Source organism: Gadus macrocephalus, chromosome 7 (genome assembly GCF_031168955.1).
Source record: "Gadus macrocephalus chromosome 7, ASM3116895v1".
NCBI classification, from domain to species: domain Eukaryota; kingdom Metazoa; phylum Chordata; class Actinopteri; order Gadiformes; family Gadidae; genus Gadus; species Gadus macrocephalus.
In genome coordinates this window covers 12277973-12301948 of record NC_082388.1, presented here as the reverse complement: position 1 = coordinate 12301948, position 23976 = coordinate 12277973, and the positions used below count along the sequence as shown (strand labels likewise).

The 23976-nt window shown below is 45.7% G+C and overlaps 1 protein-coding gene and 1 long non-coding RNA gene across 3 annotated transcripts in view; both read left to right on the top strand.

Annotated features, from left to right (window-relative positions):
• Positions 1-19826, top strand: part of lrch2 (leucine-rich repeats and calponin homology (CH) domain containing 2) — a 29426-nt gene extending 9600 nt beyond the window's left edge. The window contains exons 2-21 of one of the 2 annotated variants that reach the window (XM_060055722.1): positions 1094-1238; positions 1833-1959; positions 3171-3276; positions 3498-3634; positions 3932-4062; positions 4449-4536; positions 5521-5617; positions 6788-6876; positions 8258-8325; positions 8453-8557; positions 9103-9171; positions 9990-10052; positions 10908-10956; positions 11168-11302; positions 11519-11572; positions 11737-11800; positions 16138-16250; positions 16760-16897; positions 17299-17376; positions 18950-19826. In XM_060055722.1, the coding sequence (XP_059911705.1) occupies positions 1094-1238; positions 1833-1959; positions 3171-3276; positions 3498-3634; positions 3932-4062; positions 4449-4536; positions 5521-5617; positions 6788-6876; positions 8258-8325; positions 8453-8557; positions 9103-9171; positions 9990-10052; positions 10908-10956; positions 11168-11302; positions 11519-11572; positions 11737-11800; positions 16138-16250; positions 16760-16897; positions 17299-17376; positions 18950-19072 (1979 nt within the window). In that variant the 3' untranslated portion in view covers positions 19073-19826. The remainder of the gene's footprint in view (positions 1-1093; positions 1239-1832; positions 1960-3170; positions 3277-3497; positions 3635-3931; positions 4063-4448; positions 4537-5520; positions 5618-6787; positions 6877-8257; positions 8326-8452; positions 8558-9102; positions 9172-9989; positions 10053-10907; positions 10957-11167; positions 11303-11518; positions 11573-11736; positions 11801-16137; positions 16251-16759; positions 16898-17298; positions 17377-18949) is intronic. The other variant, XM_060055723.1, reaches the window with a different exon arrangement.
• LOC132460945 (uncharacterized) lies at positions 13950-15781 on the top strand. The gene is made up of 2 exons (XR_009526483.1): positions 13950-15170; positions 15598-15781. It is a non-coding gene; the product is annotated as an uncharacterized LOC132460945 (long non-coding RNA).
• Positions 19827-23976: the final 4150 nt, after the last annotated feature.

The window sequence follows — 23976 nt, the reverse complement described above, 5'->3', positions numbered from 1 at the left end:
CTTTGTTGCAATCCAGGATTCAGCAGATCCTTCAGAAGACGGTTAAATATGAATGGAAGCAGTGCTGATGAACGTGGACGTTAACGCTGTAAGCTCCTGGGCTATTAGAGGCCATGGGAACGGAGGCACTGGAGCACTTACACATCATCCTCACCTACGCGTGCCATTAGACTGCGGGATGGAAGTGTGAGTTCTGCTTTCAGATCGTCAAAGTGTCCCCGGTTTATCACACACTTGACTCGTGTGTTTGTGGTTCACGCCTACAATATGTATCCGTGTGTGCTGTTCCTCTTCAGCGTTCATACATCATTTCCCCTCATGTCGCGTGTGGGTTCGTCCCTGGGGTCTTGCAGCCTGTCCTTTGTCGCCAAGAGTCTAGTGCCACATGACTTGATTCATAAATGCACACGATGCACTCAGAAATAATTGACATACTACCCAACCCTCCCTCTTCACAACCTAGAGCACCTTGGTGGGGAAGGCAGCGGGAGGGACGTATTTTGTGAAGCATTATATAGTATGTACTGATATAAAATAGCTACTAGCCAAGGGCTGAATAGTGTAGCGGTTACTGTTATATAGTGTGTAGCCTTATATAGTATGTACTGATTTAATATTTATTAGTGTAAGTTGGTCAGTGTAGTGTAGTGGTAAGGATGTATGAGGCACTGGGTCCGATCCCCATTGTCCTCTGTCTACCTGCCGTGAGCAAGATGCCCTCCCCCCTCCACCTTCACTTAATGACACCAGTCTGAATTCATTCAAGTTGCTTACGATATAAGAGTCTCCTGTTGAAATAATTAAATTAGTAGTCTTAGTATTATAGTATTATAGTAGAATAATAGTATTGAGGGGTTTGTGTAATTTATGCTGTATGCAGGTGCGAAGAGCAACTTTCTACCCGGTGGTCGTCAGGATATTGTAGGGCTGTTCTGTTACTTTCATGTCTATTTAAGTATTTATGCAACATTTTATTTACTTCGATTTTGGTTCCTTTCCAATGAAGAGTGTCTATGTATTGGCCATACTGTGTGTACCAGTGCACTTGCCCATGAATGTTAATCCTTTTGGTTGCTGGCGGTCCTTCTTGCAGACCTCTCCAAGAACCGTCTGACGGAGGTCCCGGCGGAGGTGTGTCTGTTTGCTCCGCTGGAGTCGCTCCACCTCTACCACAACTGCATCAAGTGTGTCCCCGAAGCCATCATCAACCTGCAGATGCTCACCTACCTGGACATCAGGTGAGCTATCACACACACACACACGCACGCATGCGCATAAAGACACACACATTCACACACACACGCACTCAGGGTACACACACACACACACACACACACACACACACACACACACACACACACACACACACACACACACACACACAAATGCATAAAGACACACACACATACACACAAGGTTATGTAGGCCCAAACAACCACTCACTCACTCACTCACTCATTCACTCGCTCACTCACACTCCATGCATGGTTCTATGCGAACACACACGTTCTGGCATTCCTTCAGATCAGAAAACACATATCACTATTAATCCACTATAATAATTGGGTGTTCCAACAGTGCATATAGTGACAGAAGGACTGAACAACATTTAATGAGGGTAAAAAATGTGATAGCACCAGTGAATATATAAATATGTTAATAAATAAATCAAATTCAAGAATACATTTCAGCATTGAGAGATGGGCATGTGACGGTCGCTAGCGTTTGTAGCATTTTCCCCCTGAGCCGAGCCACCCGCTCCCAGCAGCCGTCGGCCTGGCACTGCTCTCCTCTGGGCTCAGGCTCACCCTCTCGTGTGTTCCCCCCGCCAGTCGGAACCTGCTGTCGGTGCTGCCCCAGTACCTGTTCGGCCTGCCCCTCAAGGTGCTGCTGGTGAGCAACAACAAGCTGGCCTGCCTGCCCGATCACATCGGCAACGCCAAGGGGCTGATGGAGCTGGTGAGAGCCGCTGGTGTGGCCAGGAGTTTGTGTGTGTGTGTTAGTGGGGGGGGGGGGGGGGGGGTCAGAGCTTTGTGTGTTATGTAGGTACATGAAGGTTGATGGAGTGTTTCCCACAGCACTGTAGGGTTAAGGCGGTCGCCTTGACAACAATAGGGCCCCGCCCTGATCTTTTTTTTTTATTATTATCATGCATTAACAAAGTAGGAATGTCTCGTAGGGAAAGAAAACAAACTTCCATCAGGTATAAAAAATAAAGATAAATAAAGCATAAGTAATACTGTTCACAACAATGGTCGTGCCATAAAGCTTTTTGAATGGGATTGAAATGCCCCCCCCACTCATTGACCACCGTGAGATTTTTTTTCTGGGGGAAACACTGGCATGAAATAAAGAACAAACCAACAACTTATTGGTGGCTTTCCGAGATGGTGGGAATGAGTTTGTAGGGTAGTTATTCATTAAACCATAGGATTATTATAACGGAAACTACACACAATTGAAGATATTATTTTTGTTCATTATTAGTGTTATTTCCAACGCAATATAGCGCTATATATTGCTCATAAATAAAATACATAGCTCTGCATATGTCCCTCCCACCCCGGAAATCTTAGATTAGGAAGATTTCCTTATTTGGCTAACACCAGCGATGGTCTGACCAATGAGAACTTAGTGGAACAAGGTCATTTTGACCAACCACTCGACCAACTGAGCAGAACTGCCCTAGAGGTGTGTGTGTGTGTGTGTGTGTGTGTGTGTGTGTGTGTGTGTGTGTGTGTGTGTGTGTGTGTGTGTGTGTGTGTGTGTGTGTGTGTGTGTGTGTGTGTGTGTGTGTGTGTGTGTGTGTGTGTGTGTGTGTGTGTGTGCAAGGTGTGTGGGTGGGTGTGTGTGTGTGTGTGTGTGTTTGTGATGAGGGCATCAGGATGTGTGTGTGTGTGTGTGTGTGTGTGGGTGTGTGTGTGTGTGTGTTTGTGATGAGGGCATCAGGATGTGTGTGTGTGTGTGTGTGTGGGGAGGGAGGGAAGGAGAGGAGCCAGGGGGAGGGGGATGGGGGGGGGTTAGGGTAGGCTGGTCAGGGATGTGTGTATATGGGTCAGAGGTGTGTATGTGGCTGCATCCTGTGCCGACGCTGCAAATGTCTACATTATTGCTCGTGTTGAGAGCATCATTACAAGCGCTCTCCCTCTCCCCCCCCCCCCCCCCCCCAGGACATCAGCTGTAATGAGATCCAGGTACTGCCCGCCCAGGTGGGCCAGCTCCACGCGCTACGGGAGCTCAACATCAGGAAGAACTGTCTACACATGCTGCCAGAGGGTTAGCACACACTTCATCCACACACACACACACACACACACACACACACACACACACACACACACACACACACACACACTTACACACTTACACACACACACATACACACAGACATACACACACACACACACACACACACACACACACACACACACACACACACATGAATTGACTGCCTTTGGTTGCATTATAACATGTTGTGCTTTGTGTCTCTGTATCAGAGTTGTCCGACCTGCCACTGATCCGACTAGACTTCTCCTGTAACAAGATCACAGAGATCCCGACAGCCTATAGGAAGCTCCGACAGCTACAGCACATCGTCCTCGACAACAACCCCATGCAATCCCCCCCTGCACAGGTGTTTGTCCATGATTGAATTTGTTTGTGTGTGTGTGTGTGTGTGTGTGTGTGTGTGTGTGTGTGTGTGTGTGTGTGTGTGTGTGTGTGTGTGTGTATGCATGACATGAATGTGCTTTTGTATGTATGTGCATTATAACAAAAAATAGTCTTTCAATATCATCACTGGTCATCATGACTTTCACAGTTGAAAACTTTGGAGCAGTTGCATCATCTAGTGGACAATGATGGTATTGTTGAATATCGTTGATATAAGAAGTTGACACCTGTTCACTGTGTGTGCTTTTGTGTTTTTCAGATCTGCCTGAAGGGCAAAGTGCACATCTTCAAATACCTGAACATCCAGGCATGTCGGACAGACAAGAAGCCTGATTCCCTTGAACTGCCGTCTCTAGGGAAACGCTGCCTTCCTCAGGCGCTGACAGACAGGTAACATTCACGACGAGCTCAGTGTACGCTCGTCAACTGAAAATATACACTAGGTAACACTGTATTAACTAGCTTACTGTCCGCTCAATGCTTCTACATAATACTTGCTGACTGCATATAAATACGTTTGCAGAATATACAAGCCTAAACGAGCTAACTTTACATCAACTAGATAAACGGCAGCAAACAGTGACAGAGTGCAAATTGAAGAGGAAAGGATAAAAATGGACCAGCCGTTATATGTTTAAAATAATCCAGGATAGGCAAGTTTACTGTACATTGCTTATTTTACATTAACTAGCTTCCTTTCCATCCACCATCATGTTCAGCTTTAATGAGCCTAGTTTACCTTTAGTATTCAATTTGGTACTTGTTTACATTTCCAGCATGGAGGATTTCTACCCCAATAAGAACCACGGGCCCGACTCTGGTATCGGGAGTGACAACGGGGAGAAGAGGCTTTCCACGACAGAGGTGACACACCAACACAGATTCCCTCATACTATATCCATCATGAAACCTGCTGGCCAACCTTTGAGATCTGCCTTTTTTAAACAAGACGCCCCACCCTGGTCAGCTCCTTGTTGGGTTCAGACTACACGACTCTCAGATATTCCTCCACCATTTAACGCGTCACACTGCGATCACAGAGCCAGGAAATCGGGCCTTGTCTCGTCGGAAGACTGGCCACACTACAAGATACGAGGGTGCGATGCTTTAGGATCTTTAGGCCCTGTCCACAATAAACCCGGGTAAATATAAAAACGCACATTCGCAATGAAAACGATCTCCGTCCAGACTATCGTTTTCATATTGTTTTCGGAATGTTTTGCATCCACTTTCCACACTGAAATGATTTTGATAAACAGGTGTTCTCATGGTTACGTGACTCCCACCACGCCTCTCTGTTTATATTACAGTCTTATTGTAGCCCGATCATTCACTAAAAGCCACGTAGAAAGAATAAAGCATCCAGCATATGAAAACCATGTGTGTTGTTATTCAACCATGTGTGTTGGCATACGCAGCAGGGATGATCGCACAGTGGAAAACTTATAAGCTAACTCTAATAACTTTTAAGCTTATGGAAAACCAGCGGACGAGTGCTGGGCGTTGATTTCAGAGGCAGGGAGATTATAGAAAAATATGTCCGATTTATCAGTTTGCCGTTTGTCTAGTCGATATGTTAACCTACTTATTATATATTTATTTATTTCAACCACGACCCGCCTGGATAGGTCATGTGATTCCCCCAAATTTCCGGCATGCCAAACTTTCGACGTGGCGTTTTCGAACGTCGCAGACCAAAAAAATTGCAGATCTAAACCATGCTTTCAGGACAACTATCAGGGATAACTGAGTTTACTGCCTCTGCTACCACTCATCCTCCCATCGCTCCTCCTCCTCCTCCTCCTCCTCCTCCTCCTCCTCCTCCTCCTCCTCCTCCTCCTCCTCCAGCCCTCGGATGACGACACGATGAGTCTCCATTCTCAGGTCTCGGAGACGGCCCGGGCCGACGCCCTCCTGCTCCTCTCCAAGATGGACTCCTGCAAAGGTTACCCGAAAACTAACACCATCACCACTACCATCACCATCACCCCTATAACCCCATCAAGATCATTATCACTACCATCACCATCACCCCTATAACCCCATCAAGATCATTATCACTACCATCACCATCACCCCTATAACCCCATCAAGATCATTATCACTACCATCACCATCACCCCTATAACCCCATCAAGATCATTATCACTACCATCACCATCACCCCTATAACCCCATCAAGATCATTATCACTACCATCACCATCACCCCTATAACCCCATCAAGATCATTATCACTACCATCACCATCACCCCTATAACCCCATCAAGATCATTATCACTACCATCACCATCACCCCTATAACCCCATCAAGATCATTATCACTACCATCACCATCACCCCTATAACCCCATCAAGATCATTATCACTACCATCACCATCACCCCTATAACCCCATCAAGATCATTATCACTACCATCACCATCACCCCTATAACCCCATCAAGATCATTATCACTACCATCACCATCACCCCTATAACCCCATCAAGATCATTATCACTACCATCACCATCACCCCTATAACCCCATCAAGATCATTATCACTACCATCACCATCACCCCTATAACCCCATCAAGATCATTATCACTACCATCACCATCACCCCTATAACCCCATCAAGATCATTATCACTACCATCACCATCACCCCTATAACCCCATCAAGATCACCGTCACTACCATCAACATCACCATGAGTACCAAAACCACCTCTCAAACGCTCCCATTCCCACCATCACTCCCACCTCCAACCACACCAGCACCATCACCAGCACCAACACCACATCCTTGATCATTTTGGGTAAATGTCCTAAAAGCCGCGCAATGTCATGTTTGTAGCAACATTTTGGGTCACGCGATTTTTTGTCATTTGACAAGTTGAACACTTATCAAATGACACTCATCAGTTGAACACCAACAGGTAACACGTTTATGCGTGTTACCATTTCGAGTCACAAAGCACCCCATCTCGAGACACACGAGTATATTTCACATCGGGCTCGTTGACTCGGGAGCAGACGTCTAACAGGAGGTGTGAAGCGCTGTGGCCTCTGGGTGTTTCCCCCTGTGATGTCCTGGCGTCTTCCTGTGGTGAACATGTCGTTCCTCTGTCAGATCAGGACCTCTATGACTTCGTAGAGCCCAACCAGGAGGAGGAGTCGTCGCTGTCGGAGGGGGAGGGCCAGCACATGTCCTGCATCAAGGTGGGCGCTCCGAGAGGGAAGGTGGTGGGCGGTCCGAGGGGGAAGGTGGTGGGGCGGTCCGAGGGGGAGGGTGGTGGGGCGGTCCGAGGGGGAGGGTGGTGGGCGCTCCGAGAGGGAAGGTGGTGGGGCGGTCCGAGAGGGAAGGTGGTGGGCGGTCCGAGAGGGAAGGTGGTGGGGCGGTCCGAGGGGGAAGGTGGTGGGGCGGTCCGAGGGGGAAGGTGGGGGGGCGGTCCGAGGGGGAAGGTGGGGGGCGGTCCGAGGGGGAAGGTGGTGGGGCGGTCCGAGGGGGAAGGTGGTGGGGCGGTCCGAGGGGGAGGGTGGTGGGGCGGTCCGAGGGGGAAGGTGGTGGGGCGGTCCGAGGGGGAAGGTGGTGGGGCGGTCCGAGGGGGAGGGGGTCGTGGTTGGTCCCACGTCACACTGGTCGACGGTGACACAAGCTCCTCTGAAGGGTGTAACGGTCAAAGTGCCTCTATACGGTACCCGCTAGAGACATCAAGAGGGGGAATGTCTAACCAGGTGCGGGATAGCTATATCAGTGTGGCAGTCGACTTCCACATGCATGTGTGTGAGAAGGGCTCACTCACTGACATGTCGGAGCTCTCCCTTTCAGTGTGTGCGGTGTGGGCTGGTAGACTTGGTAGCCGCGCCCTTTCTGCCGGCGATTTGAGTTTTGCGGGAGCCAATCACCAAGCTGGCTTTTCCCACTGGTGCGCTATTGGCTGGTTTAACACAATGACGGGAAGTGACGGCAAGCAGCCAATCGCGTACAGAGTAATTTGAACTAGGCCCGTTGATCACGCCTCTTGTGCTGAAGGAAATGACAGCAGCTTCCCCAGACCAACGTGCAATCTACGATTGAGCTTGGTCCGGCAATAGCCAGGCTGGTGGGCTGGTTCATCCCGTGTGCCTTGATTGCCCAATGCACCGCAGGTTTTCAGCCCCGTAGTCATTAGCTGGACTCGGGCCAGATGAGGCTGTTCGGACCAGCCACCAACCTCACACACACACACACACACACACACACACACACACACACACACACACACACACACACACACACACACACACACACACACACACACACACAGATACACAATGATTTGACCAGTTTGTGCAGTACACTGGTAGGCTGTCTAGCGTACATCTGGGGGGAACACTCCTACCTGTGATGTCACTACAGGGTGGATTCTGAAATGGCTTGTAATGACCTGTCAACATCACACTTGGTGGTAAAATAGGGTCCCTTTAAGAGAGGTATCACGTCGAGGTGGGTGTGAGGCGCATGTCGTATGTCCGCCACACACTTTGTGACACCGGGTTGAAGAAGAAGATCACATGATCACATGCGTCCAATCAGAAGAGTTCTTTCTGGTTGATACAGGAACTGGAGAAGGTCCTCAACATGTCCCAGCAGAGCAAAGACAAGGACAGCTGGAAGGAGGAGTCGGGGTCAGTATCGTCCACCGACCTTTGACCTCCGACCAATAGCATGTAGCTTTATTTCTGAGGCCCTGATAGTGTGCACTTTAGTAGTGGTTCAGTAACGGAGATGTCTGTGACCCTTGACCTTCCTCAGCTCAGATAAGGAGCCGTTGGCGGAGGAAGACGAGGATGAGCTCAAGGAGGTGCTGGACCTGAGGAAGATCGCCGTCCAGCTCCTCCAGCAGGAGCAGCAAAATAGGTGTGTGTGTGTGTGTTGGAGCTCGCTCTCGCTGTCTGTTGTGCGCATGCAGTCTCTCTCTCTCTCTCTCTCTCTCTCTCTCTCTCTCTCTCTCTCTCTCTCTCTCTCTCTCTCTCTCTCTCTCTCTCTCTCTCTCTCTCTCTCTCTATCTCTCTCCCCCCTCCCTCCCTCCTCCCTCCCTCTCTGACTTTTATTTCTTCGTCTTCCGCAATCACCCAATCCCCTCTGAGGAGGAAACAGGAGTATTAGTATTTGAAGTGAAGGCAGAGAATCCCTCTTGTATTCCTGTATTGAAAATACAGGAATACATACAATGTCAGTACAACCCTGCACTCCTTTGCTTTTACACTAATCATGTCTCTGTCGCTCTGCCTCACCTTTTCTTCTCTTGCTCGGTCTCCCCCTGTCTCTGTCTCTCTGTCTCTAACTCTTTTTCTTTCTGTCTGCTTTTGTCTGTCTGCAATCTCGCTCCCTCCTCCTCTCCCCGTCCGCCATGGTCTCTGATGGGTGGTGCCCCCGCTGCGTGGGCGGGTGGTCCCCGCCAGGCGTCGCTCTCTCATCTGTCGGGCGGAGAGTCTGATCCACCGGCGGAGGGTGACGGGCCGGGCGCACAGGTAGAGCCAGCAGCCGCGGCGTCTCCCACGGTTACAAATGCGTTGCCATAGCAGCGGGGAGGCTGAACGTTTGAGTTGTGTGTGTGTGTGTGTGTGTGTGTGTGTGTGTCTGTCTTTGTGTGTTTGTGTGTGTGTGTGTCTTTGTGTGTGTCTTTGTGTGTGTGTGTGTGTGTGTGTGTGTGTGTCTTTGTGTGTGTGTGTGTGTGTGTGTGTGTGTGTGTGTGTGTGTGTGTGTGTGTGTGTGTGTGTGTGTGTGTGTGTGTGTGTGTGTGTGTGTGTGTGTGTGTGTGTCTTTGTGTGTGTCTTTTTGTGTGTGTGTGTGTGTGTGGGGGACCCTAGGCTATGAATGTTCTTTGCAGTAAACTAAGCATGCAGCTGGTTATAGGTAACACCTACGCACACCTTGTTATTGTGGCCATCCCACACCCACTTTGGCTGCCTCCCAAATGGGGGTGATGACTCTCTGGCGGACAACAGAGTATGTATCAGCCAGCAGTCTTAGGGTGTGTCCCTGCTGGCTTTCTTTCATCTCAAAGCACCTCCAGCGTTCCACTGGACTAGCTTCTTTGTTATCTCGCAGGCGTGCCAGGACAACTACACAAATTAGTCTAGACACATTGAGATGTGTTTTTAAATGAGGTCTCTTTTTAAGGTGGACAGCATTGCTCTTACATTTTTTACCATACATTCTTACATAATCGTGATATTGTCGACGTTGCATGGAAACTTTATCCACAGTGCTGTGTGTGATACTATCCGTGACAAAGTGTTGGAGCTATACGTTGTCGATGCTGACGGGTGTTCTGTCTCTTCTGCAGGTTCTTAAGTCACTCTGGGAGCTGCGGCAGTAAGCCAAGGCCTCCGCCCCAGGCCACACGCAGGTATGAACAGCCCCCACCAGCCAAAGGTTCACCCCCGTTAGACACGATCACAACACGTCACCATGGAGGTCTTGGAGAGTGCTGGATGCATCGCTGCCGATCGATGCACAGGCTGCCGCTCGCCATTATTTTTAATGTTACAATAACACGTTGCCTCTTGCATGGGTTTGCTTGGCTTGACAACAAAAAAGAAAGGAGAAAAACTGCTTTATTAATAGAATCTCATTTGATACTCTCTGAAATACCTTCATACAGATGCAAACTTGTTTTTATCCAGGCAACTTATTGCGTTAATGACAGCCATTGCTAATTTTGCTGCTAAATTTTATTAGGTACAATGCAGAAAGACTGTAGAAATCTTAACGGAACATACACAAATTGAATAAACCAATATATATTTATGTCTGTTATTTATTTATCATTTGGGATTCATTTCTAATTCTCCGCGGCCCCGGGGCCAATAGTCCAGGGCCAGTAGCTCTCTCTCTCTCAGCAGCTCCGTGTCAGCCATGCAGAGCAATGTTGGCTGTGTGGGGTTAACAGGGTTGCCTATTATCTGCCAGCAGAGACATGCTGCTGGCAGATAATTGGTTACAATTCCTGTGTTGAAAGAGATGGTATACTAACATCCTGATGGGTTGGATTAAAACTGCATTACGGTGTAGAGTAAAAGGTCATCTGAGAAACAGAATACGACGGTGCCTGATGACGAATGTATTTGTTACCGGCACGTGATGACTAATGTATCCAATACCAGCTTGTGCATATGGACTGAGAGCAGCGTTGTAAACATGTTGTGAGTTGTGTACACGGTGATGACAGCCTCTCCTGTCTCCCCCCCCCCCCCCCCGGCAGTGCTTCCCTGGACGAGGGCACCAGTGGGGTGTCGGAGCCCAGCGGACAGGTACCTAGCTGGGAGGCCATCCTCCCTCCGCCTGCCTCCCTTCCCTCTTTCCCCACATGCATCCTGACCACACCCGGCCATTCAAAGTTCCACCGCTGCATCAAGAAAAACATCCATTGATACATGTCTTTAGAGACGAGTGACAAAGAAAAAGGTCCTCAAACGTATCTGTGTGTAAAGGCTTAGGATCCTCCTGTTTCCTCCACCTCAGCCCTCCTCCTCCTGCTCCTTCGACGGGAGCTTGAAGTCTGAGCCCTGTGACGCAAAATGGTCAGAGATTCCCCCGCTGCTCAACCAGAACGAGGAGCGAAGGAGGAACAAATATCTGAGGAAGGACTACCTTAAGGTAACCGTGGCAACGAGATGGAGGGATGGATAGATGGGAAAGTTGATTAGGATTAAAGGGACTTAAATGCGAACAAAAAAGTATTGTCAGGAACATAATCATCCTACCATCTTAATCATTCCCAGAATGGAAATATAGGCGTGCCACAGTAGAAGGACAGAGGTTGTGTGTGTTTGTTTCTGTGTGTGCGTGACACAGATTTATCTGTTTCCCCAGTATGTTTGTCAGAGCACACGCAAATCGTCCTCTGGCGGCAGCGACGACTGTGAGGTGAGCGGTGTTCCCTCCCAGACTAACACACAGACACGCTAACGTGGCACGCAAGCATGGAAAAAAATTAATCTCTCTCTCTCTCTCTCTCTCTCTCTCTCTCTCTCTCTCTCTCTGTGTCTCTGTCCCTTACTCTGTCTGTGTGTCTGTCCGTGTTGTTACAGGATGGCTTGAGACACGCAGATTTCAGCACGGCGCTCACGGTGTTTGGGCTGAAGCCTCGTTCAGGTAAAACACTTCGTCCGTGTCTCCAGTCGGTGGCGGAGGCTAGGGCCGCTGTGGGACAGAATGGGGTAGGAAAGGGGTACCAGACATCCCTGTCTTCTTGGGACATTACCCGTCTCCGGGGGTCCGTGCCCATATTCTGGGGACAGTGCCCTGGGGACAGTTCCCGTCTTCTGGGGACAGTTCCCGTCTTCTGGGGACAGTTCCCGTCTTCTGGGGACAGTGTCCGTCTTCGGTGGCCTGACCCCGGCTTGAGAGGGTCTATAGGAAATGGCATTTTCAAAGATTCGTGAATTGCTTTTGTAATGGCAATGAGTCTAGCTTGCGAATGAATATACATTTCTAGACAGTTGGTAATGAGTCTTGTGTCTATTTGAGGCTGTGATGTGTCCTCGCTAAGCATGAATCATAACTTGGACCAATTCCATATTCATCAAGCCTACTGTTGGGCTGACTACATCATAGTAAACCATTCGGGTTGCGACTTGGTCTGACGTACCCAGACCAAGTCGCAAATAAGCATTAGTCTGGAACCTCAGTTTGTTTTAGATTTCTACAAGCGATCACAGCAACAAAACCAATCAGCGTCACACATCAGAGGCGATCACAGCAACAAAACCAATCAGCGTCACACATCAGAGGCAGCCATCTTGGTTGTTTATGAAAAAATAAATAAATGTGGTCACACTTCAAAAAAGTTGGTGTGGTCGTAGAGAGCAACTTTTGCAATAAAATCGAAAATACGTTTTTTCAAACTACGTAGATCAGTGGTTCCCAACCTTTTTTGGGCTGTGACCCCATTTTGACATAAAAAATGTAACCCCAGAGACATTTTTTTTCTAGAATTATTTTTTTAACATGTTTGTTATACTGTGAACAAATACAGAGTAGCCAGGATAAGTGCACAAATTGACAATTTTCCAAAGATGTCCGGTATATATGCAAGGAGGCACATTTTCTGCTGGTAACCTCTCGACAACCACCGTGCCTCTGTGTGAAATAGTAAGTTTTCATATTCAGAGCCCCTGTCGGCGCACAGTGTTGCAAACAGACGTGCGCGCAGAGGATGTGGCTTGATGTAATTCACTATGGTTACGACCTGGTGCAGTATGTCTGCGATGGGCGCAATTTAGTTATTTTTTGAGCTTCTTCCTTCCACATCGTTTTCACCATTTCGATGGCAGCTGTCAATATTAAAGTCTCAGCAATGCTATGTGGCTTCATATTCCTAGCAATGAGATAGCTCACCTCAAGAGAAGCTTTCAGGGCCCGTTCACTAGCAGTCACAGCCTTTTTGAAATAGGCCTACACTTGCTGTTTGTTCGGTCGGCAAATTTATTTTCGAAAAAAGCTCTTGGTTTGCCGACATGCTCTTTGTGTGTTGTCTCAAAGTGTCTTTTGAGTTTGTTTGGCTTCATACTCTCGGCAGACAGGACCTTACTACATAGCAGACATTTCGGCTACTCCTCGTAGCATTCCATCACATTTGTAAATCCATACTGAATGAAACTTTGATCGTATGTTCGCTGTGTCTTTGGTGTCTGTGCCACAGTTCCTCTTGGAACTGTCTTTGGAGGGACAGGGCCAGGCGGGCGAATAAATCTTTCCATTTTGTTTTATACACTCTGATTGCAAGTTTGTGTTTACATTTTACAGGTTTGAGCTTGAACTCAAGTAATGTAACTGTGCAGTCACGTGATCGCGGCACTTAGAGATGCACCAGCTCAGATATTTGCTGCATTTTATTTGAACTAGATTTATATTCGAGAAAATTAAAGTATAGGAGACAGTTATGTACGATTATTTGTAGTGTTTTATTAAAAAAAACAAAAAACGTTTTTTTTCTTTTTATCAATTACTAGACATTTCAGGCGACCCTATTTAAATTCCAGGCGACCCCACAAGGTTGAAAAACCCTGATGAATGTGTCTGTTGTGTGCGTCACAAACCGACACAATCATTCATGTAGCAGTGTTCAGTCACTAGATTGTTCCAATGAATTTCAGAGATTCCACAAGAACATTATATAAGACGCTGCAATACCATATACAACTTTGAGTTATCTTATAATAATAAATAATAATACATTTAATTTAGAGGCGCCTTTCAAGACACCCAAGGTCACCTAAGGTCACACCTTATGCATGTATGTGTAACTCCGCTTACACCCCAGTTACCAACAAGGATCAGATATAACTACAACGTTAAGATCAGGTAGGGACTCCATAATCTCCCCAATTTTTTTTGAATTATGAATAAATGAAAAGGAGATTTGTGAGATCCTAGGCACTAGGCACTACTTTCCTTGCCAAGGCCAGTAGTATCCTGGCAACACGAGCACGCTGCAGTCAACATCGGCCTGCACGTGATTTCAGAGAGGGCACTCAATCCCAACCACACAATTATGTTAATGTTTTTTGTGTTCAAGCCCCTCCTTCTTCCGAGTTCTCTGGAATAAGGGTTGGAGAAGGATATAATGGTTTTTCCGGGTGATTCTACTTGCCAAATGACACATGCGTTTCTGTTGAAGTTTCCCTGGAATTGCGCTCTTGCCTAGAGTGTAATGAAAGAGCAACCGCCACTCTCTGCACATGTTGTTGACTTTAAACTCAGGGTTGGTTTAAGTCTGTTTAGGACAATGTTCTCATTTCTAAGAAGGGCTATTTATGGCAGTTTATATAATGAGTTTTTGTATTCATAGCATGCGTTCACATTCTAAGTACAGTCACCTCCTAAAGTATTGGAATGGCAAGGCCAATTTCTTTGTTTTTGTTGTTCAATATAGACATTTGATTTTAAGATCAAAAGATGAGCATGGGACAAGAGTTCTGAATTTCTGCTTTTATTTGCTGGTATTTACATTTAGATGTATTAAACAACAACAAGGATATATCACTGTTTGTATTAGACCACAGCATTTTTAGGTGAGCAAAAGTAAAGGAACATGTGACTGACAGGTGTTTCTTGTTGCCCAGGTGTTGCCTTTGAGGTTGATTCATCAAAGATTAAATAGCTCTGCATGACTAGTCTAAGTTTACTGCCTTTTTTAAACCTGTAAAGCGTCCATTTCTTGTTAAAGATGGTAAAACAACATGAAGACCAGAGAGCTGTATGTATGGAAGAAAAGGAAGCTATTTTGAAGCTGAGAAAATAAGGAAAATCAATCAGCATTGGACAAGCATTAGGCATTGCAACCAGAACAATTTGGAATGTCCTGAAAAAGAAAGAAACTACTGGTGACCTGAGCAACAGACATTGTAAAGGTCGGCCAAGGAAAACAACAGTAGTTGATGACCGAAAAATTGTGAGGGCTGTGAAGAAAACACCAAAAACATCAGCAAATGACATCACAAACGACCTCCAGAGTGCTGGGGTGAAGGTATCACAATCCACTGTTAGAAGAAGAATCCAAGAAAATAAATATAGAGGCCATACCACAAGAGGCAAAAGGGCCAGATTGGAATTCGTAGTACAGAGATAAAAAAAAAAAAAACTTCTGGAACACAATCTTATGTGACCAAGATTAATATCTACCAAAATGATGGGACGGCTAAACTGTGGAAAAAGAAAGGAACTGCTCTTGAGCCGAAGCATACAAGCTCATCTGTGAAGCATGGAGCAGGTCATGCCATTGCTTGGGCGTGCATGGCTGCTTCTGGAACAGGCTCATTAATATTTCTTGACAATGTAGCTGATGATGGTAGCAGCAGAATGAATTCTTAAGTATACAGAAACATTTTGTCTGCCAATTTACATAGAAATGCATTCAACCTCATCGGGAGGAGGTTATCATGCAGCAGGACAATGAGCCAAAGCACACGGCCAACAAGAAGAATGAGACCGTTTGATGATGTCCAAGGGTCGCAGGCTTGAGGCAGTTATTGCAAGCAAGGGTTATCCCACCAAATATTGATGTTATTTACCTTAAGATTTTTTGTTCCTTTACTTTTGCTCACCTAAAAATGCTGTGGTCTAATACAAACAGTGATATATCCTTAGTTGTTTAATACATCTAAATGTAAATACCAGTAAATAAAAGCTGAAATTCTGGACTCATGTCTCATACTCATCTTTTGATCTTAAACCCAAATGTCTTTAGTGAACACCAATAACAAAGAAATGTGCCTTGCCGTTCTCAATACTTTTGGAGGGGAATGTACAACTGGACATAAGGGCCGTACAATGTCATGTGAATCGGTAGGACGTTTTGTCGTCTTAAGGTTGAGATGTACCACAAGCTGTGAAGCTCTCCGCGCCATTGTTCGCATCTCCGTCTTGGCCGAGATGTTTGGATGGTTGTCATGGTGACATGGCGACCAACAGCGACCGTTGTTTTCCAGCATTCACACGCAGCTCCCGGCAGGAGGTGACCTCCAACGACCCCAGCTTCACCATGAGGAGGAAGATGGAGCACCTGAGGGAGGAGCTGGAGCAGATTGGCCTCCTCCGTCAGGTCAGTGTGACCACCGCACACACACACACACGCACGCACGCACGCGCAAACAAACACAACTAGTTATGCGTTTGGGTTGTTCTCTTCTTCGTTACTCCTTGTATTTCTCCTTTTTTGTAAAAAGTTTGACCATGTACTTTAGAGAGATCTATCAGGAAAAAATTAAGAATAAAACAAATTAATGGATTTCATAGGATCTCATATAAGAATACTAACCAATAAACCATGGTTCCTACCTTTCGTTGGACCCCGTATTAATTAAATGCCTATAGTGCTTTTCAAGACACTCAAGGTGCTTTCCATAGTGAGTGTGTCTGCATGTGGGAGGGATACGACGTCTCATTCCCTGCGATCTCCATGGAAGACCAGAGCAGGCGGTCACTCTGGTTCAGTCCCAGAGTCCCTCGAGTCCATAGGAACAAGAGGGGTGTGGACATTACCAAGAACCATCCAAAAAGCAGTGGGTGGCTATAGGAGGTGACCACGAGGCTGCGCACGTGTGTTTGCAGAACATCGAGTCCAGACTGAAGGTGTTCCTCCCGGACGACGTGGGCGCCGCTCTCATGGACGGCGTGGTGCTCAGCCACCTGGCCAATCACATCAGCCCACGCTCCGTCCCCAGCATCCACATGCCCTCCCCCGCCGTGGTGAGACGGCAGCACCGCGATGTACCCGCACGCGGGATCATTCAAGTATTATCTTAGAACGGCTGAATGCCAAGAATGCATGACGTATATATGTGCATACACAGTGTAAAGGTGATCATATAAAGACGTTTAAGAATGTTTCTCTAGAATGTGATTTAAGGGGCTCTCTTTGTCCAATGATTATATAAGTAAGAAGCTTGTTCTTTTTGTGATGTAAGAATAAATAATGTGTCAAGAATCAAAGACGAAAGAATGCTAATAGTTTGCTAATATAATTTTTTATCAAACAAAGGTGCAAAATATTGATTTTGAATGTGAATAACAGATCTTTTCCTGTTTCCAACAATGTCGTTGATGTCTCCTATGTGTACTGAGTGCTAACACTGTGCTCTGGTGGTCAGCCCAAGCTCAGCATGGCCAAGTGCCGCCGGAACGTGGAGAACTTCCTGGACGCGTGTAAGAAGCTTGGCGTCACGCAGGTAAGAACAGGAGGCAGATCTCAGCACCTTCCAAACGTCCACCGATGTCCATCACTGTTATTCACTGAAACATGAACTCTGATATGTACACGCAAAAAAAATCATGCAAATCAGCAAACAAGGGAATGAGGAAAAGAGGTGAGTTGAAACCCTGTGGTCAGGTTGATTACCTGGGAAGGGACCTGTGAGTTCTGTGGAACATTGTGCAGCTCTCTGTAATAAGATAATTGCATTGTTTATTGACCCATCAGCTCTCAGCTCTCTCGTACACACCGACGAGTGCTGTTCTTCCTGAGGTCAAAAATGTCAGTAATTATTCAGACCTGAAAGTCTAATAAATGAACCACAGAGGGAAGAGGACTCACGGGACGGCGATGTTTGATGATCATGTTGGCTCTCAACACTCAAAAGAAGAAAGAGAGCGTCACACCCTCTGGCTCAATATACATTTTTTTTTGAGTTCTTTTCTTTTCTTTTGAACACATCTGTTTCGCCCAAACCTGATCCCTCCTTTTGGTAACTTCAGAAGGTTTCCGCCGTGTGTGGTTTAGGAGACTTCCTAACCCTGAGTTCTGAGGGCCCAGGGTTAGAGGGTCAGTGTAGTGTGAGGGGGCCTCTTTAAGACTCACTGAGGGGTTAGGGGGACAGTGTATTTGAGGCTGAGGGCCTCTTTAAGACTCACTGAGGGGTTAGGGGGACAGTGTATTTGAGGCTGAGGGCCTCTTTAAGACTCACTGAGGGGTTAGGGCGACAGTGTATTTGAGGCTGAGGGCCTCTTTAAGACTCACTGAGGGGTTAGGGGGACAGTGTATTTGAGGCTGAGGGCCTCTTTAAGACTCACTGAGGGGTTAGGGGGACAGTGTATTTGAGGCTGAGGGCCTCTTTAAGACTCACTGAGGGGTTAGGGGGACAGTGTATTTGAGGCTGAGGGCCTCTTTAAGACTCACTGAGGGGTTAGGGGGACAGTGTATTTGAGGCTGAGGGCCTCTTTAAGACTCACTGAGGGGTTAGGGGGACAGTGTATTTGAGGCTGAGGGCCTCTTTAAGACTCACTGAGGGGTTAGGGGGACAGTGTATTTGAGGATGTGGTTGCTCATATTAAGCACTACAAACATCCCAATTTATTTGTGCATCTTTTGATTGGTTGTAGTTTAAGAGATACAAGCCAACAATGATTGTCCACTCAACGACTCCCTTCACCTGTATAAATCCAAGAATGCAGGAATATAAGAAATATATCAATTATACGAGGCACACGGAATAATTAGATTTTTTAAAAGTAAAATATCTATATTCAAATAAGAGATGTTTGTAATATGCAAGCCATGTTTCCATTTGACTGAACTTTATTATCCTTGCCCAATTCAGCATTTAACCGGAATTGCAAAATGGTAGCTTTCTGTGTAGCGCAGCGCGCATCCGCCGTAGGCAGCATACTATATATAACGGCTCCATATTGTGTGTGTGTGTGTGTGTGTGTGTGTGTGTGTGTGTGTGTGTGTGTGTGTGTGTGTGTGTGTGTGTGTGTGTGTGTGCGTGTGCGTGTGTGTGTGCGTGTGTGTGTGTTCCCCAGGACCAGCTGTGCCTGCCCCACCACATCCTGGAGGAGCGTGGCCTGGTGAAGGTGGGCATGACAGTGCAGGCTCTCCTGGACCTCCCCGCCTCAAAGACCCCCCAGCTGGAGGCTGATGATTGACCCACCACACCAGGTGGGGGGGGGGGGAGGGGCGTGGTCCGGCTCTAGCCACACACCCAGACCCCCTGCCTCCAGCCCCAGGGGAGGGGGAGAGGTGGGGTGACCGTGGAGTGATGCCAGGGGGTCCAGGGAACCTTCCTTTAGGAGGTGAGGACCTGGTTGTCATGGAGAGGACCCCGGTCGGGGGAGGGATTGGGGGGACTTACCAGCTGACTGAGTTGGAGGACAGGAGGGGGAGACTACGCCCTCCAGTCTTCTCGTGTGAAGACAGCTGGCAGCAGCCAACTCCTGTTTTTATTTCCCTGTGTGTGTGTGTGTGTGTGTGTGTGTGTGTGTGTGTGTGTGTGTGTGTGTGTGTGTGTGTGTGTGTGTGTGTGTGTGTGTGTGTGTGTGTGTGTGTGTGTGTGTGTGTGTGTGTGTGTGAATTTGCTAAAGTGGGATAGACACTTGCCTAGGTTGACGCAAAGGCCTAAACTGGACAATGAGTCCATAATAAGTGCGTGTGTGTGCGCGTTATATCTTCTCGCTGTCATCTCAGACGTCAGCAGTAGGTTGTTGTACAGGTGAGCAATCAGAGCTTTGAATTAGACAAGAAATTGTTGTTATTTTTTATCTTCATTTAATTTATTGCACATTACGAGGCTCAATGTATGTTTCTTTTTCTTCTTATTTTTGTGTATTTATTTATTTACCCTGTGTTGCCAAGGGAGACAGAATAAATGGGGTGTGTTTGCTGGAGACACACAAACCTGGAGTAGCTTCAGTTTGTCAACTCTATCTTATTTCTCGGGTAGTCTGTAAATCATGCCTACAATTAGTAATAAATTCAGGGTTAAAGTAAATAAACCACAAAAAATAACTGCTGTTTCACACGATAATGCAACTATATATTCTGCTTTTTTGCGTTTCAAAATGTTGTTGAGTTTCTTTTTATTTGATTGTCTTTCAAGCATCTTTTGAGCTTCAGGTAATTTCCCAAACTCTCAACAGTGCAGGGCATAGTGCTTTTTAGGGTATTGACATGTTAAGCTCAGGTTATCCCAGAGCACTTATCTGTTACACACCTGTAAGTCAATTTTACTCAGTTTCACATCATGAGTCTTTTTCAAATATGTAAAAAAAAAAAATTATGATAAAATCTCCTCATCTGAATAATGTTATTTGAATGTTTTCCTGACAAGCAAAACATGCCCATCTCACAATATCAAAATGAAGAACGCAAACCTCAATAATCTCAGCCCAAGCTAGCAAAGAGTTGAACACCTTAGGATCAACAGATAGTCCTTTTCCATTGGCCCTTTTGGCAACAGTGAGTCAAGCAATGGTGCGTTGATTTTAATTTCCATTAGGCCTCCCAGTTTAAAACGTGATGAGTCAGGCCCAAGATGAACCATCTCCGGAGTCGGGCCAAAGAGCACATTGTGTTCTTGTGTCTGAGACACGTCGTCATATAATCTGAGTATGGCTCATGGTTCGGGACTGCTTGATATGTTGTTATTTCTGTTGCTATTACTGTGACAGCCTAATTGATGCCCATTATGACGTTCAATGTACTTTTTTTCTGTTTATTTATTTAATAATAATAATAAGTTGGGTGTTTTGTGAGTTTACCCAAAAAAGGAGTAGCTCGAATTTGCCAACCCTTATCTTACTCCATATTATGGACTCATTGTTTCCCACGACTCTTGCCTTCCACATTCCTTCCAAAATGAATTAGCAACAGGATTGCATATTCAGGGGGGTTAGGGCATTTTGTTCAATGATGCCTATAGATGTAATGTAGCTGCCTAATCTAAAGGGTTCATGATGATAAAGATACTAGCACACAGCAGTGATTTCTGTTTGACCATATCCACCTATCCTTCAAACTAAATTTCTCATCGCCGATTGAATTGTGTGTGATGCTTCGCTCTGAAACCAACCTAATATACATTCTATTAAATTCAATGATAAATGGCCTAAATGCCCATTTAAATGCCAATGTCTCGATAACAAATCGATCACAATTGAAATCGGGCTATGATATAAAACTAAATACAATAAGTTAGTGTTGTGGCATCAACTCAAAACAAGCGCCTCATCAGTTAAAGCACACCTTCAAGCCCTGTTGTACTGGAGATGCAAACAGGCCACAAGGGTTTCCCTGTGTTTTTTCCCTACCTTGTTTGTTGGTTGTTTTGTTCCCTAACAGCCCTGTCAGAACAATGCAAACCAGAAATGATTCCCTGAAATCAAATGTTATATTGTAGTGACCTAAGCGCAAGAATGGAAAATAGTGAAGGAAGAGCCTGAGGTTGATGTCTGCTTTCCAAAATCAAATCAAGCATGCTGGGGTGACACTGCCGCCTCCGACAACAAAGCCACCGCTCTCCTCGCCATTTTCCATAATGTTTCATTTTATTTTGGCCTGTGTATTATGACAGTTTAATTATCAATTTATTATAAGCAAGCAAACAAACAGATGGATACACTGAGGTTTTTCTTTATTCTACCCAACCTAAAAGCCTTGTCCTCTATGACCACTCCATGAATAAAGTCCTGCTAAAACAGAATAGCATTTGAAAGATGAAGACAGCTTAGAGCACTGTAGGATTTCAAGATGGATGTTAAATCAGCTGGCTTATTATTTGCAAACAATACATCCATTGCAAACGTATACATGAGCTGATCCACAAAGTGTCAGACTCGTCGTTGCTTGCCATGCCTCCTCCACCTGGCATCCCGCTCATGTTTCCAGCCTTGGTAGGCGGGGGCGGGCAGACAAGGCCCTATTCAATATTTAAATTTAGACTGCAGTACCGCTTTTCAATGCTCACTGTCATCGCTACGAATTGTACCAAAATTCAACCAAAATGTTGCCAAAATTATGCTAATTGTACGATCTTTGCATTGTAGTTGAATGGGTATAACAAAGCCAGCCCCGTCAAACCTGCCCATGTAGCCTACCCGATAGGCTACCCCCCAGTGCAATCCTTGGTTTTTCTATTCTGTGGGTTGATATAAGAGGACACTCTGGAAACAGGCCAACTTGTGTGTCAGGACTGCTCGGCTTTACTTGGCAGATTGTATTTGGTTATTTTACAGAATACTGTGTCAGGGGAATTAATGTATTCATGTTTTATGCATTTTATTATCTTAATTTACGACGGATGTGTGTGTAGTAACTTTACTCCGACTGACCTGTTCGATCTTGCAGTCTATATGCTTACTCTTAGTGCTTTTTGACCAAAAGTGAAAAAGTAAATTTGGATGCGTTTCATCAGCAGGTATACAGGTTACAAAGCCTCTTACCTAAGGATACAATGGATTTGGGGATCGAACCCAGACCCTTTTGACTGGGAGCGGGACACTAAATAGCAATGGCACTATCCTGTTACCACTTTGAAATGCAATTACCTTAGAGCTTGTGTGGTCAATTTATTTTAGAAGCATTTTTTTTTATAATTGTTGACATTTTCTTTGCATCCCAACAGCAATCAATAAATTCGATGCTCTGACAAAAACAGAACATAAGCCAGTATCTGTGGCGGTTGCAGGCCTGGACTGAGCATGTCTAATCATTCAATTTGGCTAGAATGACATGACTGAATAGCCTACCTGTCTACTACCAACATAGCTACCTGCCTACCTGAACACACTCTGCCCGTGCACTCATTACGCAGGACCAGGGTCCACCACAAGGAGGCAGACCTATTGCTAAAGCTTTTGAGCTAGCCGCACACAAATCCAGGTGTGGCTTTCGAGGGTGGCCTGTAGGGAGGTGTGGGATTTGACGGTTGGACAAAATCTTCTCTGGCTGTTTGCTCCAAAGTTGCCTGCCCCATCTTTAATCCTTTGGGAACATGTTAATGATCAAACTGTCATTTTTACAATGTAGTCAGAAATTTGTTTGAACTGTTTCTTGCATGGAATGGTAAGACACTTTAGATTGGCGGTATGGTTCAACAAAACATGGAATTGTACAACAAAACAAAAGATTTGACCACTGGGAGAACAATAGAGAGAGCCCGGTGTCGCTATCTTTACGGTGGACAAACATGGGACCTAATTTTGGAAAAAATATGTACGTTAGTCAACGGCAAAAGATTGTCTTTCATGATCCCCTTTGATTTGTGCCACAAACGACACGTAGGAACGTACACGTAAGACAATACAAACATATGTAATTAGAAAGACTACACAACCAGATCCTAGCCCCTAGCCACTGGGGGTGACGTGAACGTGATAAGCAAGTGGTTCGTCACAAGAGCGCTAGCTCTTTAGCTTCTCGTCCGATAAAAGGACCTGGAAGCGCTGAATAAAACGCATCCGAAAAGAAACATGTTGGTGTTGTCGTAGGCTATATTGTGTGAGACGAGTAAAGAAGTGCACTGCGAATTCGTATGTGGCTGGGGAGCGGATAATGTGGTTGGCAGTGTCCGACAGGGTAAAGCATGTCGGATATTTTAAGCTTTAGTGCCGCCTAGAAAGTCTCAGTGACCAGATTTCAAGTTTAAACAGGGCGGTCACTTACACTTAAAATTGTCCGTGCTTTTGCCATACTGCTTCACTGGCTGTGCCTATTTTTGTAAATAAAAAAGACAACAGAACCAAAGAGTGAAGGTGTAGGCCTATGCATTTTTTCATTAAATGACAAATTGAAATGCATGAAAAAATACAAAAACCTGTCAACCTCTGTAAATACTATCTGTATGAATTTAACAGGTTTCTTAAAAAAAAGAAACAAACAAGGTCAACAAAATTAATTTCTTTGCAATCCATATCTATTATTTTAATTTCAGTTCAGTATTCTGCTTCATTCACTTTTATTTATACGTTCACTGATATTGTTGTTTATTTAATTATTAATTGTATTGTATATCAACCAACAATAAAGTTAAAAAGGTAACTCTTTATCGCATTTT